General features: G+C 34.6%; 1 protein-coding gene across 1 annotated transcript; it reads left to right on the top strand.

Annotated features, from left to right (window-relative positions):
- Positions 1–6: 6 nt before the first annotated feature.
- Positions 7–13,476, top strand: LOC120345838 (uncharacterized). Its single transcript, XM_039415402.2, has 13 exons — positions 7–176; positions 672–758; positions 3,080–3,247; positions 4,469–4,618; positions 4,881–5,237; positions 5,467–5,726; positions 6,021–6,324; positions 8,072–8,321; positions 8,540–8,707; positions 8,966–9,072; positions 9,429–9,581; positions 11,867–12,057; positions 12,943–13,476. Exons 2-12 carry the CDS (start codon positions 698–700, stop codon positions 12,022–12,024), a joined length of 2,136 nt encoding a protein of 711 aa, XP_039271336.2. The 5' UTR covers positions 7–176; positions 672–697; the 3' UTR covers positions 12,025–12,057; positions 12,943–13,476.
- Positions 13,477–15,591: the final 2,115 nt, after the last annotated feature.

Below are 15,591 nucleotides of genomic sequence, written 5' to 3' on the forward strand. Positions count from 1 at the left end.
ATTTAGCCCGCACGTTCTGAATGTAATCAGATTCAGCGGAAGCAGTCGAAGAGGCATTTTATGGATTACGCCTTACTTACTAAATTGTGTTTACTAATTTGTTAATGACTTTGGGTGATTTACTGCTTGGAAAAGAATTTACCGACGTTCTACACGTTCCTCACAATCCTATAGACGTAAGTTGTTTGTTTATATTATTTTGTGTTCTCGTAAATACTAATCCCAGTAATCTAAACTTATTGTCCATAATTTTCTTCGTTTGGGAGACATGAGTCCCGGACTTGCAAGGACATTTACAGCTTGCATCTGTGGGAATATAAAATAGAATGTTTTCATAATTATTTCATTGTTTATTTTCTAGTAAAACGTTCAGAAGGTTATCTAATTGAATATGGCCATTTATAGGAAAATAATACTTCCATGAATCTTTACATAACGCAATAATAATTATTACCTCAGCACAGCTACACGAAGAAAGAGTAAATGCACTCAACAAATATAAGTCATAATCTCATTGCAAGATTGTCTTCTGTTAAAAAAAGAGGTTGCCACATATACCGTTACTTAGTTAACAATTCGAATTGTCTCGTCAGGTGCAAATGACTTTGTGATTACAACTCATATAACCATTTTCGTTCAAATCCTTAAACAATACATGTTTTTATTTTTAGATTTTGGAAATTGTCTTCATGTCATCATGTTATACACTTATTTCATCACACTTCTTAGCGTTTTTGTCATCATGATTTCTTCATCAGGTAACGTTTATATAATATTAACTCAATAACATATTGAATTTACCTTTAATTAAACGATATATTGTGACGTCGACAATATATCATATATATAAGCTAAACGAAGAAAAGAAAATTTCAAATAAATAGGCACGTCATAGTGGTATGCAATTTTTAATATTGGTATGGGGATAAATTCCGAGCGGGTAAAAAAGCGGGAACAGCGGGGTTTTGTATTGGATAATATCATTACCAATGCCATGGCAATAATAAAGTACCAATATCATATAGACTTTGAAGCCCGGCAGACTAGAAATCTGGATATAGCACAATTGCTTCTTATTTTTCGAAGCAAATCCTTCACTTTTCAAATCATTGTGTCAAAATATGCGAAAATTTTGTGAATGCGCTTGTGTGTTGCGATAATTTCGATAGATATATGTTGCACATGCTTCATGTTAGCTTGGTGGGTTTCTAAGAACATAAGTCATCAGGATATAGAAGACAAAGAGGAGGAAACAAAATAGTAAATATAAAGAACTTCTAAAACGAAAAAAGAAACGAAAAAAGAAAATCAAGTTTTCAAATTTTCGAAATATTGTTTATTGTAACTTTGACAAAAGGAATAATAAAGGTAAATTGTACTAAAGCAATGTAATAATGGAAATATATTCCTGGTAAATGTTCACTAAAAAAGTAAATATTTCTGAGAGATTATTCTTATCTGATTAACATCAAACCAAGCACATTTGTATACTAAAAAGTGGTTTAAATTCCTTATTCAGTGTCAGGTACTACAAGTTCAAACAAGTTGTTTATTCATTCATCCCCGACCACTGATAAGAACGCAATTCACGCCCCTGTAAATCATATTCGATACACCATATCGGATTCACTTAGGGGCTCAGAGAAGTTGTATTGAGATAAAATTGTAAATGTCCTTCAAATAAGACCTTTCGTGAATCTCAAACAAGACAAAATTTTCTTAATTCTCGGTGGAATATGCTTAATGTTCACCAACGGATGTGATCCGGCAAATCCGGCCCGTTGGGTAATTCAATCTGGCCCGCCTGATGCTGCCACAACGAAAGCAAAATCAAATGTTGGATGTTTTAGCTAAAAAATAGCTCAAGGAATTTGTTAATATTGCAATTAAATTTAGTTCTAGCACGAGGCTTATTGTTTCCCAGTTTTGCTTTTGTAACACTGTAAATATTGTTCATAAAATGTAACTTTTTACGTCACATGGCCCGCCAGTCTAGGTGGTCAAAATTTTTGGCCTGTGGTCCAAAAACCTCGCCCATCTCTGCTATAGAACCATTCTAATAGCGATAAAATTTCAAATGTAATCACTTTCCTTTCCATCATATTTAACCTTAAATATCTTTGGAGAAGAATTATTACTGCTCAATTGATTAATGTCGACGTTTCCTGTGAGTTATCCCACTCGTGAGCGGACGTTAATGCATTCTTGACAAAATGATGAGCATCGTTAAGATTCATGACGTATATATATAAAAGTTTTTAATCGCTCATTAAACGGATAGATTGAAAAAGACTTTTATTGTTAACGATGCCAGCGCTACGTGGTGCTTAAAAGCCGGAATAAATAATGTGCCATTCGCGTGCACAAAATTGTTGCGACGAACAAGGATCACAGTTTTATTTTTATTTGGATCGAATCAAAAAATATATATTGCATGCAAATTAAATAGAATTTAAATGAGATGTGATGAAAAACAATTGATTCTGGCTCGTTATTCTTATCACCGGTACGTACACAGGAAATTACCACTCAAAATAATTAATTATGCCTATTGGCGTATTCTCTTCCGTCGGGAATCACCAAATCCAGAAAACGTAATAATTTCTACACGCACTTGTATTTGCATATGTAGTAGTATTGCGAAATTGCTGTACATAAAACAGACAATTCCAATTAGGAAAGGGACACATATATTGTCGTTAAAATTCACACAATCGTACCTTCAAAGTGTCATTAATATTTTACTGTTTATCAGCAAATGACTTGTCCTAATTTGATCTTAGTACTGCTTACATGTTTTAGAAAGTCAGTATACGTCGTACACAGAGTGACGTGCGCCTGGGAGTTGTATTTATACTGCAGCGTCAATTTTTCTGATATGTCAATACCGCTTTTAACTACAATTACAAGAACTATCAAACTTTTAGAGTTCATTCAAATTTCTTGAGTTCAAAAAATTGAGAATGGGCAAAACAATCTTACAATTCTACAAACTCACGTTGGGAGAAATCACATCCAAATAAAACTTAATGATTCTCCAATGATCACGTCCTTTTCATTTTCTAATAAATTTTTCTAGAATATCATCTGACCTATGCAAGCACCGACAAAACGTGCATTTTAGCGCATTACAGAAGAAAACCTTGTGGATACAAATACATTTCTCAAGCTGCCTGTCAATTACGTGGATGTTGTTTTCATTCATCTTCAATTCGAGGGGTACCAAAGTGCTATAAAGCAGAACGAGGTAACTATGACGATTTAGGAGGACAATCACGAGGCGACGAGATTTGGTTTGAAAGGGTGAAAATTGAACCCTATCGTCTAACTGGGCAATTGCACATACGCTTCTAACTTTTAGACGGCGATTGTTTGATAAATTTAATGCTATCGAACAAAATAATTTTGTATTCAGTTTCATTTTTTTCGATTCACGTTGTTATTTTTTCCCAAGATCGTCAAAAGTATATTTATATTTCACCATTAGTTTATTCATTCAGAGCAAAAATACCTCACATTCTTACAATCCGCGTCCTAGAATGTGTTGTTCGTTTTACTCATTATGTATATAAACACAGGAACATATAATAAAATGCAAGAAAATTCCTGAGGTTTTGATGAAACTCATAAAGTGTATCACCACCACAATGTTTTGTCATTTTTCATGGCGCTTTCTTTGTAATATCTTTATCAACACGGATTATAGCCATGCAGTTTGAAAGCCTAAAAAATAAAGGCTGCGTTATTCGGCGATGATACCGTAATTCTTTTCATGTATTCAATTATTATGTTTATTTACATAATTTCAGTAGATAACAGCAGAATTTTATTCCTAAAACGAAAATCGATCAAAATTGTCATTCTTGAACAGTTAATAAAACAAACACAACATTGTTTCACGCCCTAATCCTTAGTATGCAAATGATATTATCTGCATACATATCTAGGGTTGAGTAACTAGGACAAAGCCTGCATATACAACAGTCACATGGCGTGAGGTTATGAGGATGACCATCAAGATATCAGAAATATAAAAATAAACAATTAGTCAAACACTGAAATGTCAGTATTATCATTCAAGGGCACACAATAATGAAGTTGTAACAACATTATCTTAAATTAAAATGTACAGTGATGTGCTATTGTAAATATATCAAATTATTTGAATTCGTTGCCAACTTCTATGCAAAACGATTCCAAGATCGAGTGCTAATAAGGTTATTATTCTACAATTTGGTTTCCCAAATGTCACTTCGTGGAGTTCAAACACGTTTGTTCATTTCAACTTTACTTAAAATAAACTTTTTTTAATTAGAAACTGAAACAATCCCAATCAACGAAAATCAGCTTTAGCAAAATAGTTAAATTAATGGCCTGCAAGTTTAAAAGAGTGCTCCATTGAGTTTTTATTGTTAACGCTATTGAAATTCATTTTATATTGTTTAACGTAACCCAACCAATTTTTCAGTAAATGCAGTCGAAAGTTGTTTTCCATCAGAGAAAGGAAGGCAGCCATGTGGATACAGATACATCTCACAATACCAATGCCAGCTTCGTGGTTGCTGTTTCAAAACCGCAAGATCTTTCGGCGTACCATCGTGCTACAAGCCATTAATATGTGAGACAATACAAACAGTATAAGATATAATAATTGAGTTGCGAAGTAGAGAATAAATTCAGAACTTTATATAACACTTTCCCTTTTTTCTCTGCCCTCGAAATCGATTTGAATGTGTTGTCATATGTCTACCGGTACACCTGACTAGGCTACATAATCTGATACCACGAAGGTGAACTCTTCAAATTTTTGTATACCTATGCTCATACATAAATAGCTTACAATTCTATTCCATATGCTAAACAGTTTGTTTACTTGGCAGCTTTCCTGAAATCTACAATCACTAGTACAACGCCAGTCGCAACGACTGAATACGATCCCCCGTTATTGCGATCAGCCCATGGAGAAGAGAGAAGAGAAACAAATGTGATGATGACACCTGAAAAAACTAAATATGATACTGCCGGTGACGACAGCGTTTCGACAAGTTTATTAGAAATGTTTCTACAAATGAATGCCTGGCAAAATGCTAACAGATCTTGTAGCGTAAAAGTTGGATCGCGCAATGACTGTGGCCATCCTGGAATTACAAAAGCTTCTTGTGAAAGTAAAAACTGCTGTTGGGATCATTCAACATTACACTCGCACTGGTGTTTTTATCCCGTTTGGAGATCATTGGGTATGAAGTAAATTTTTTTTAAATCGATGGACAAAAACAAACTAGCGAATCACTGATTAAATCAATTCGTTTTAATAAGTTCACCATTTTACCACTCACAAATTTCTGAAAACAATAAGTAATGCGGAAGGAGGAAACGCATCTGCATGGTGTTTCTGTTTTAGTTGATGATTCACAATCTTAACTTGTAATTTAAATCAGTAATTCTCAACAAATTTAAAATCTACAGAATCACATAATCGCATGAACGATTATACTTCTTCTGGATCAGAATCAGAATCGCCATCTGATGAATATGTGACAATTGAACCAAACGATTCGACGGAAATGTACCAACCCCCTGTTCCAACAACGGCTTATGATGAATATTGGGATACTACCTCATCAATTGATAACATTACTGACGCCATAACTACGGAGACTTCGTCAACGGTATCAACTGACACACATTCAAGTGCGCTCGTGACCACAAAAAATATAGTAATTACGGTGTGTGACATAAGCTAGCCATTATAAGTAAACAAAATTGAGTGAACAGTTGAAATGATTGAATATGATTTCTACATCATTAATTAAGTCGATTGTTGGTGTATTGCATTGGACTTAAGTTGGACATTACTTAAGTCACTGGCGATATCATGACCTGAATTATGGACGTATGTTTTCTACTGAAAACAAATTCTTTTCATCCCGATATGTATATGAGATACTGAGATACTCTATATGGATTCTTCTATATTACAGAAGATACGCCTATTCATATCGTTCATTTTGTAATTGCAGGCTGCCTCAACTACGACAACCGAAGTACTTCCTCCGTACGAAGACTCAGTAGATCCTCCAGTGAAAGACGATGAGGTAGTTGTCTATTCGCGGGAAAATGTTCCAAATACCACGCCATACTCGCCACAGACGACTACTTCAACAACAACAACAACAACAACAACCGCCATGCCAGCAACAGAAAGCCACAATAATGAATGGAACAACATGATTAAGCTTCTCAACTATTATTCTGTAATACAGCGAGGTAGTAAACCATCGAAGGTGGACAGAGGATTGACAAATACCTGCTCCGCTACAACATGTAAGTGCAATGGGATCCTATTATACCGTCCACTCCTTAAAATTCGCCCGATAAAATAATTCCCGATTTTTTTGCTCGGTCATGTTGACACGTCATTGAAGATGCTTCCCCCCTGTATATTTAAGATCTCGTTCATGATTGCCATAAGTCAGTAATAGAAAATGACCGTAGTGCCACGGTATCAACTAATTGGTACCGGTGATAACCAATCGAATAATATTATATATTCTAGCTCTGAGATATTACCAAATACACAATAGTGCAAAGATAAATTTTTGGCGATTTTCTATATCAAATACAATTCGTCAACTTTATTCACAAATCACGTGTTTCCATACTTACCGCATAATGTCGTGTTCACGCTATCTTTACAATCGCCTTCATACCCACAAAAAAATATTATATTTAAACCTATTTATAAATTATACACATTTTTGACATGATCGAGTTCACGTAATAAATCTAATGCAGTGGTTCTCAACCTTTTACTGACCGCGTACCACTTTACTGTTCTTTACTATGGCCGCGTACCACCGACAAAGCCCCTTTTTGGTGCGGGGAAAATACACAAGAAATGTGCCGTTGGGGTATTTTATAATGTGGCACTACATTCTTTGTGGCGTAACGCGCGAAACGGACAAAAACATGCCCATATCGCTTTATTTGATAATGGGAAAGCGGGCGAGGGCAATCTCTGAAGACAAGGACTGGTAGCGCACAAGCGCTATGGACGTTTCCCCGACTATTGGCCCCGGAAAAATTATCCCTATACTTTACTATTGTAAAATTTATGCTTATTCTTAGAGTGTTTTGATGTGTTGGCGCTTATAAACTGATTTACGTGTTTGAATCCATCGATTCTATTGAAATTAACCAACCATGTGTCGTTTGCAGGTACTGATATAGCTATGTTTAGCCTTCTCCATCGCAGCATTTGTGAGATTCGTTTTTAATTACTGCAACTAATGTAAAGCTCCGCGGAAAACATAATGACGATTAAGTTGATTAATTCACAATTATTTTTTCGAAACACTATATATCACTCAAAACTACTAAAACGAGGAAATGTTTGCAACCATGCCGAGGGGCCGGGTGCAGGAATTGCAATTATTACGTGTTACGTCATTATTGACTCATTGCTGATTGGTTATGGTTACGGAAATAAATAGGGAATCTGATGCTCGGGGAAACATCCATAAACGCTGTTCAGCGAATACAAACAGAAAGGAAGATAAAGCTTTGCCGGCACATTTTAGCCAACTGAAAGGTTAATTGTTACGATAATTCAAAGCCGCTCGCGTACTACTTGAAAAGCTCCCGCGTACCACTAGTGGTAGGCGTACCACAGGTTGAGAACCACTGATCTAATGAGTAATGATACCGTTAATATTTTGTTTAAAGATGCTTCGTGCTGTGAACAGGCTAGTGAAAAAATTACACATGCACTAAAATAAACCCAACTCATGGTTATGAGCGTAGGTGATGCAGATAAGTTATAAAACAATGCATATTACAAAACGATTGACCATAAATAATGATAAATAGTGGGTTACGTAATACGACCGTGTATATTTCATATTCTGGGAGGGTTACGATTCAGAACCATGTCAGTATTAGAACAAATGTCTCCGAGCATCAGGCTACTACTTTCTCGTCAACTTAGCGGGTCAACTTATTTTGCTCTGAAAGAGAGTTCGGTCAATTTTATTCTATCATACACATTTATATATTTAATTTCCCTTCACAGCTTCCTGCTGCCTTAGCAATCCCAAGGCTCCTTGTTGTGAATATTCAATCGACGCACAAGTGGCGTACAGAAGGTCTACAAATCCGCAATCAAGAATAGTAGGCGGAGGAATCGCGGGTCACTTGCGTGCTTCAGTGGCGTATTTGACCGTGAAAAACTTTGCCAGTCAATTTTGCGGAGGAACGCTGATAATGAGTAATTGGATAGTAACTGCTGCGCACTGCGTTGTGGAATACTGTAATGGAAATAAGTAGGTATTAGCGGACGTTTAGACGTAACTTTTATTGCATTCTGGAAATTCCTGTAGTGTAAAAGCATTTTCAATTTTATAAGTGAAAGATCGTCAAAGATTTATTAGAAAACTGATATAGAAAAACTTCATAAAAATAAATTCAAAAAGTCGTGAAATATGTATAAATATAGAGTCGGAAATACGGTAACAAAGTCTAAACAGTATTTTATTTTCAGGCCCGTAAGTGAAATATTGGTTAAACTTGGGAAGACAGACAAATCAAATTTCATTCGTGGAAAATATGAGCAAATTATTCCTGCATCTAAAGTAATATGCCACTCCCATAATTGTAAATCGACCAATCAACCACGTTTAAACGACATAGCTCTTGTTAAACTATCAAGGTTAGTTTTTATTGTGAATTTTCTAAATAAAAGATTTTGTTATTCGATAAATTCATAATGATTTTCATTTTTTTGTGTGTGGCAGAATACTTTTTTCGTTCAAAAAATGTAACACATCCCTCTATAAATATGTTTTTTGTTTTTAATATGAAGGCTGGAAGCACAATCCATAACTTGTATCTACTCTTCTATATTGATAAACAAGTAATTTTTGACTAATTAAAAAATAATTTGGGGATAATTTTCTTCTTTTTGCAGCAACATCAAACGTACTATGTACGTTTCACCAGCTGCACTTCCGTATCATAGAGAAATGCCTGTTATGAACCGGAAATGTATTGTTCTTGGATGGGGTGAAACAAGAGGTATGCTGATGTGTAAATTATGGGGCATTTACTTGAATTTCATTTTCAAAGGGGGGCCCTACCGGAGCCGAATAACGTGCTGGGGGTTCAAGAGTCTTTTGAGGGTCTAAAAGCGTTTCATTCTACGGAAGCTGCTAAAAAATGATACAGATTTTGTTTTAACATTTCAGAAGGGAGTACGCCCCTGTATTCTCTGCACGATATGCTACTGTGTACACCCCACAATATGGTCGGATGTGTTTTGGTTCGTAGAAGAAGTCATCGGACACCATTATATAAACTACAAATCCTTTTTTTATATTGTCTTGATAGAATTCTTTACTTCAATTAATGTTTAATTAATATGTTCTGTTTAGATCGAGGTCCTAAAAGTAACATTTTGAAAGAAGTAGATGTTCCACTTTACTCAAATCAACAATGTAATAAACCCGATTGGAGAAATTGTGCTGTTCGTGCATGCATGATGTGCGCCGGGGAATTAAATGCCGATGCATGTGAAGGCGATTCTGGTTTGTAGTTCTGCTTTCATAGTGGTAATAAAGCTTAGTACATCTACCAAAAACAACAGTTTCAAATATCTGGAAAGATTTCAGGCTGAATAGATATATACCGTTAGATATATACCGCCAGACCACGTAAACATATTCCGCACCTCGCAGCCAAGAACTCACAAAAAAGAGACACGAATAAAAAAAATTGTCTATTGTACTAGGTTTTACGACGATGTGGTAATGTTCGTCGACTTTGGCAAACAAATTAACCTTCGATAACAGTTCAATGTGACATGCCTGACTAATGTTGTCTTTATTTTACACGTCGCCATTTCCAATAAATAAATAAACTTGACATGTTTGACCAATGAATTTGAATTTGGTAAAAAATAATGAGCTTCTATTGATTATCTTGAATGCAGATGGCCCTGGAGTGTTACATCACCATGTTTGCGTGGGTGGAGATTAGCTGATATGTCTCTAAAAATTAAAATTATACGTATTTAGTTTATTTTATCACCACGCCATGTGCATTAATGCCCTGAATAGTTTAACATTTTGGTATGAGATTAATTAAAAAAAAAAAGATATCCAATAAAAAAAAACAGGAGTTTCGTATAATGTCAAAATTGGATTCATCCGAAATTCAGTACATGCAAATGATTTTTTCTTGAATTAGAATTATATTCTCATGTTTATACCCAATCATCATTATATTCATGTTAGGTCGATCAGGTTTTCGTTGATGCTAATTCTAAGACAACTTTATTTTTGGAGAATGGTCACACAAAATCTATCCTGGCGCTTGTACGCAATATGTGTGTCTTCGTGCCCCTATTTATCGCTGTAACTTTACCGGGAGTTCAAGATTATTTTAAAATCTTTTCAAAAACCGTAATGTTCAAATTTCACAATTTTTATGCTATGATTTGATGTAAATTTATTCATATGTTTATTTAGACTAGACTATAAAACAAAATTCGATTTATTCCAACATTGGATTTTTACTAATAGCGTCGCATACCCTGTTATTACAGTCTTCTTAATGGAATAGACCTGGATCGTGTAAATAAAATAACAAAAATATATCAGATATGACCTATAATACGTCTGCAAAATACCTAATATGTCACTCAAAAAATAAAAAATAATAATTTTATAATATTTCTTCTGTCTAAAGTGTAAGCGCACTTGACTCTTTCCCAAAGTAATTAAGTTAAACGTTATTTGTTTTTGGTTTTTGCTATTCTCCCTACATGAGAGATGGAAGCCATGAAATGTCCAAATGCGCAATTCAGCGTTCAATTTTATTTCCGGTTATATTATATTAACGTCTGAGAAACGAGGTAATGGGTCGACGCACAATTTTTGACGTCATATTTTTCTTCAACAATACACAATATATTCACAAACACCAAGTTTGAGAAAACAATGTATCGTAGCTAATATACACATTCAAGTGTGGCACGCAGAAAAGTATGTGCGGCTCTGACATCTTATTCGTGACTTGGACGCCACGGCACGATTTCGTTGAAGTGTTTTGCATGCGCCAACAAGTAAATGAGACATTAAAAATATTTGGAATCATTTGACATTTTACAATCACGAACACGTTATTCAGGTCAAAAATAAAAGATTGATAAATTGCATTGTTTTGCCAGTGATGAAAGTTTTATCACCTGTTAAATGTATTTTTATTAATATTTCACACATATATACATTAGTCAACACGTTCTGTGGTATTATTAACTTTACATTTAATTAAGAGAAAATAACAACATATTCATGTTTTTGTGATCTGAAGTTTTTATGTATTCGCTTCAACCAAGTTATAAACAAGCAGCCGAGAAAACGTGAAATCTACTAAAGTTTAAATGCGCGAAACGTTGTCATATTTGTTAAAATTTACTTTCCTCGTTACACCTCAAAACCGTATTACCAAACCCAAGGTATCTCACACACGATGGCATCATACATTTTGGGTAAATCACCGAATCGAAGAAATCTAGTCGCATGTATCAAAACAATTTACGTCATGAAAACGACACAAATGAAGTAATTAACTGAGGAACAATAAATTTGTCTCCGTTGCCAATTTTATTACAGTAATGAATAATTGTCATATATGCCTGTTTACATAAAACAGAATTGGCATGTTAATTTTTATCTTTTTTTCGTCTGTATTAGACAAGTACATGAAATATCTTGAAGATTCTGTTTCAAAGTATTTTTATTATTACAACTGTTATACCTCGAAAAACTTTTTAAATATCACTTTTTCAAACCACCCTCAACTTTTTCAGGCGGACCACTTTTTTGTCAAAGACCCGGAGGCCTGTACGTGTTACATGGAGTGTACAGCTGGGGGCGCTGTGGTGCCGAGGCGAAAAAGCCAGCGGTGTACACAAGGTTTCCATATTACGTAAATTGGATAAAAAGACAAATCTACTCCAGGTCATGAACATGCACGGGCCCTTTTTGATGAGTGAAACAGGTAAGACTTTTATAACATTCTACGTGAAATTGTTATATAAAATAGTTAGAGAGTCATATTATTAGAGTCTTATATAAAATTTTACATTCTATCACGTAATATACTGTTACATAATACTCTATGATCAAAGCCGGAAACACATAATATAAATGTCGTTCTAAAGTCTTCTCTGTTTTTGTTCCATGACTAACCGATACCATATTCAGAAACACTTATCAATAAATAAATGAAATTGATCATGTGAAGTCACAACTCACAAGTACACCAAAACAAGAACTACAAAAAGTATTTTATATACATTTAAGCTGTGTAAATGTCAACATTTTTAAACTTTGTTCCAGTTCAGCAGATCGTAATTCGGCATTTAAATTCCTTTTTGAACAGTCTTTTTGTCTAATGTGTTCACAATAACTGTTTAAGGGTAAACATATATTCCTATAAACATATTATTCCTATGAATATATATCGATGTCCTTATCCTGTGGCTTTGCAACTTAGTCGGAATAGTCGACCTTCAAATTGACTTATTACATCATAATAACAGCGATTTTATCGCCTATTTGTGACAAGCCGCATACTCTGCATACCATTTGTGAAAGATAATATTATATACCGCGCAGTTATAAAAAATAATATGTGTAACACCTCCTGAAGTTTCTGAACTAAAGGAGTGAGATAACGGCAGATTAGACGATGTACCAGTAGTAAGAAATTGGTATTTAAACTCATTCAAGCCAGAATATGTAAAATTGTTTCAAAATTCAGTCAGAAAAATCATCAAAGTTTTGATATATACTATGTTAATGGTACATGTTTTACAATGAACTACTATTTCACGACTGAATTATTACAACAAAATGTCAATTTCTTCATTCAATATTCCAGAATCGGTGCAGTGATTGAGATGGAGTTGAAAGTGCAGAAAGAATATTGAACACGTACGGGTAAAGTCTTATCCCACTGTGTCGAGATTTCATAAAACCTAAAATCGTATGTTATGAAAGAAGAAGTAGATCGAATTGTCTCCAGAAATGAATAATACGAAAATCTTCAATCTGTTTATGTGTTAAATAAATTTTTCAACTACACGTTTATAGACATTTTAAATTTTATTGATACCTACTAAAAACGCGTACAATTAATCCTAATGGAGATTATTTATTATGTATGAAATTTGCAATCTCTTGGCAGTTTGTACTCACTACATAACTGCTGCGCTAACCTCATTCTATGCATATATCTGTATAAATTGAGATGCTTCGTACTGATCATTCAAACGGTCTTTTTCGATCAATTTTCCAATTTCTTCCATAAACGTTGCGTGTGACATCGTGAGTTGATATAAAGCTTAATTTACAATTATATTGATTATTAATTTATTTATTGAATAAAATCTTCATTTGTGTTTATTTAAATGAATATTTTTGTGCCATGTTGACTGGGAGGGGTAAATCAGGGCCGGTTTTCCTATTAGGGGGCCTCGAGCTTATTGGGCCTCAAAATTCAATATTGCGCTATTATTCATTTTTTAATCGTTTTTAAATGTTATAGGCTTGTTCCAGAATAAAAACCAGTTCAAAATGGTATAAAACTGATGGTTTTTATTTAATCATTCAATCGGGTTAATAATTCTTGTTGCCAAGGGCGTAGCCATTTTGAGGGTCGGCCATTTTTAAATATCGTATCATACCCTATAAATGAATTTGTAAAAAATTGAAAAACACTACCCCTTAAACCTTATGACAAAATACACTATTTCAAATTAACTGAACAGTTTTCGGCACACCCGAAGTATGTGAACCAAGATGGCGGACACCGGAACGTAGCTTAGTCCATAATTTCAGGTACAAATACTACGGGAGTCACTTGACTAAAAACATATTTTGATTGAGCAAACTACTAAAGATATATACTTATATTTTTCTTTCCCCCGAAAAAAACAACATCATTCTTATGGTGAAAACTGCGTACTGCCGAGGTGCGTGAACCAAGATGGCGGACACCGGGACGTAGTATGTGTACCAGGTTAGGGTTAGGCCATAATTTTACTCCAATTTTCCTTATTTTAGTTCTATTACAAGTTCGGGGACTAGCCAAGTGACTCCCATAGTATTTGTACCTGAAATTATGCTCTAACCCTAATCTGGTACACATACTACGTTCCGGTGTCCGCCATGTAGGTTCACATACTTCGGGAGAACCGAAAATTCTAGGTAATTAAGTAGTTGGCATCAATTACTTTAAAGCTATGAATACAAATACTTCGATTAAACTGTTGCATGACGTGTGAAGCATCTACTACCATAGCAAAAGCAACATAGATAGATAGATATACGCATATTTGTTAGTACATTGTTATAGTTTTAATAAGGTATTTATTTCTTGATAATTGCAAGACGGAAATTATTATTTTCTATGTTTTGACTATCAGTGACAAAAGGAGGTGGGATTAGTTTTTCTGCTAGTTAGAATTTAAATTTTTATAATTCTTGTCCTAATAAGATGTAACAAAATTATTTGTTTTATCTTTAAACTTCTTATTTTTTGAGTTATACAGATGTCATGGCATGCGGATATATGAAAGATTTGCGATTCCTAAATTGGCCTTGAGAAAGACCTGACTAAAATTTTTGAAGTACATATAAACGATTTGCGTAATTCAAGAATACTATTTCAAAGCAAAGGACAATGAACCTCGTTAAAATCTGGCGTTTCCGCTTCAATAGAAAAGATGTTTTGAGGCGTGCAAGATGAAAGATAACGAATTTGGCCCAACAAATGTCAGCCAATTTTTTTAAAATGTATAAAACCTTCCACCGACTGATGATAATGAAAAACAACATGATTTTTTATTCGGGTACTTCGAGCTACAGAAAAAAAAATTGCAACATTATACGTGGCGTGGCCAGGTATGATACAAGCAATGACATCACACTCGATGAAGCTCTTTACGTTAATCGTGAAAAGATATTCTTGTCAATTGCCATGGCGCACGGCAATTTCCGAAGCTGAAAAAACAAACACAAACGTTTCCTGAGGCACCCACCTTAATGAGCCTATCACCTGCAACTGTCTCCTCAAAACGTGCCTTCAAAAAATGGGTCTTTATTAAATTTGACCAGCAATGACCCCGACTAATACTCAAGCCACACGGGTCGTTGCTGCATCAAATCCAGTATATCAATAAGAGCTTACGCAAAAATGTATTCGCTGTATCCCTGAACAGCCTGATAAACTTGGAACGAGTTTAAACTAGTGAATGTTTCAATCACCATCATTTTTTTGCTTCATGTTAAAAATATTAATCGTGGTTTCAGCAAAACTCGTGAAGCGCTATATTCTAAGATTTTAATAATTTTTTAAAATTTGATTATGCAAGTTATACACTCTAACTTCCATCTCGCCGGAAGGATATATATATTAGTTCCTTTTGGTTTACAAATGCGCCCGAACGTACTACTGCACTAGGACAAATTCCAAAATGGCCGTTCCGTTTGTTACAAATCGCCTCGTAACTGTCGGATAACGAACCTA

Source organism: Styela clava, chromosome 8 (assembly GCF_964204865.1).
Source record: "Styela clava chromosome 8, kaStyClav1.hap1.2, whole genome shotgun sequence".
NCBI lineage: Eukaryota > Metazoa > Chordata > Ascidiacea > Stolidobranchia > Styelidae > Styela > Styela clava.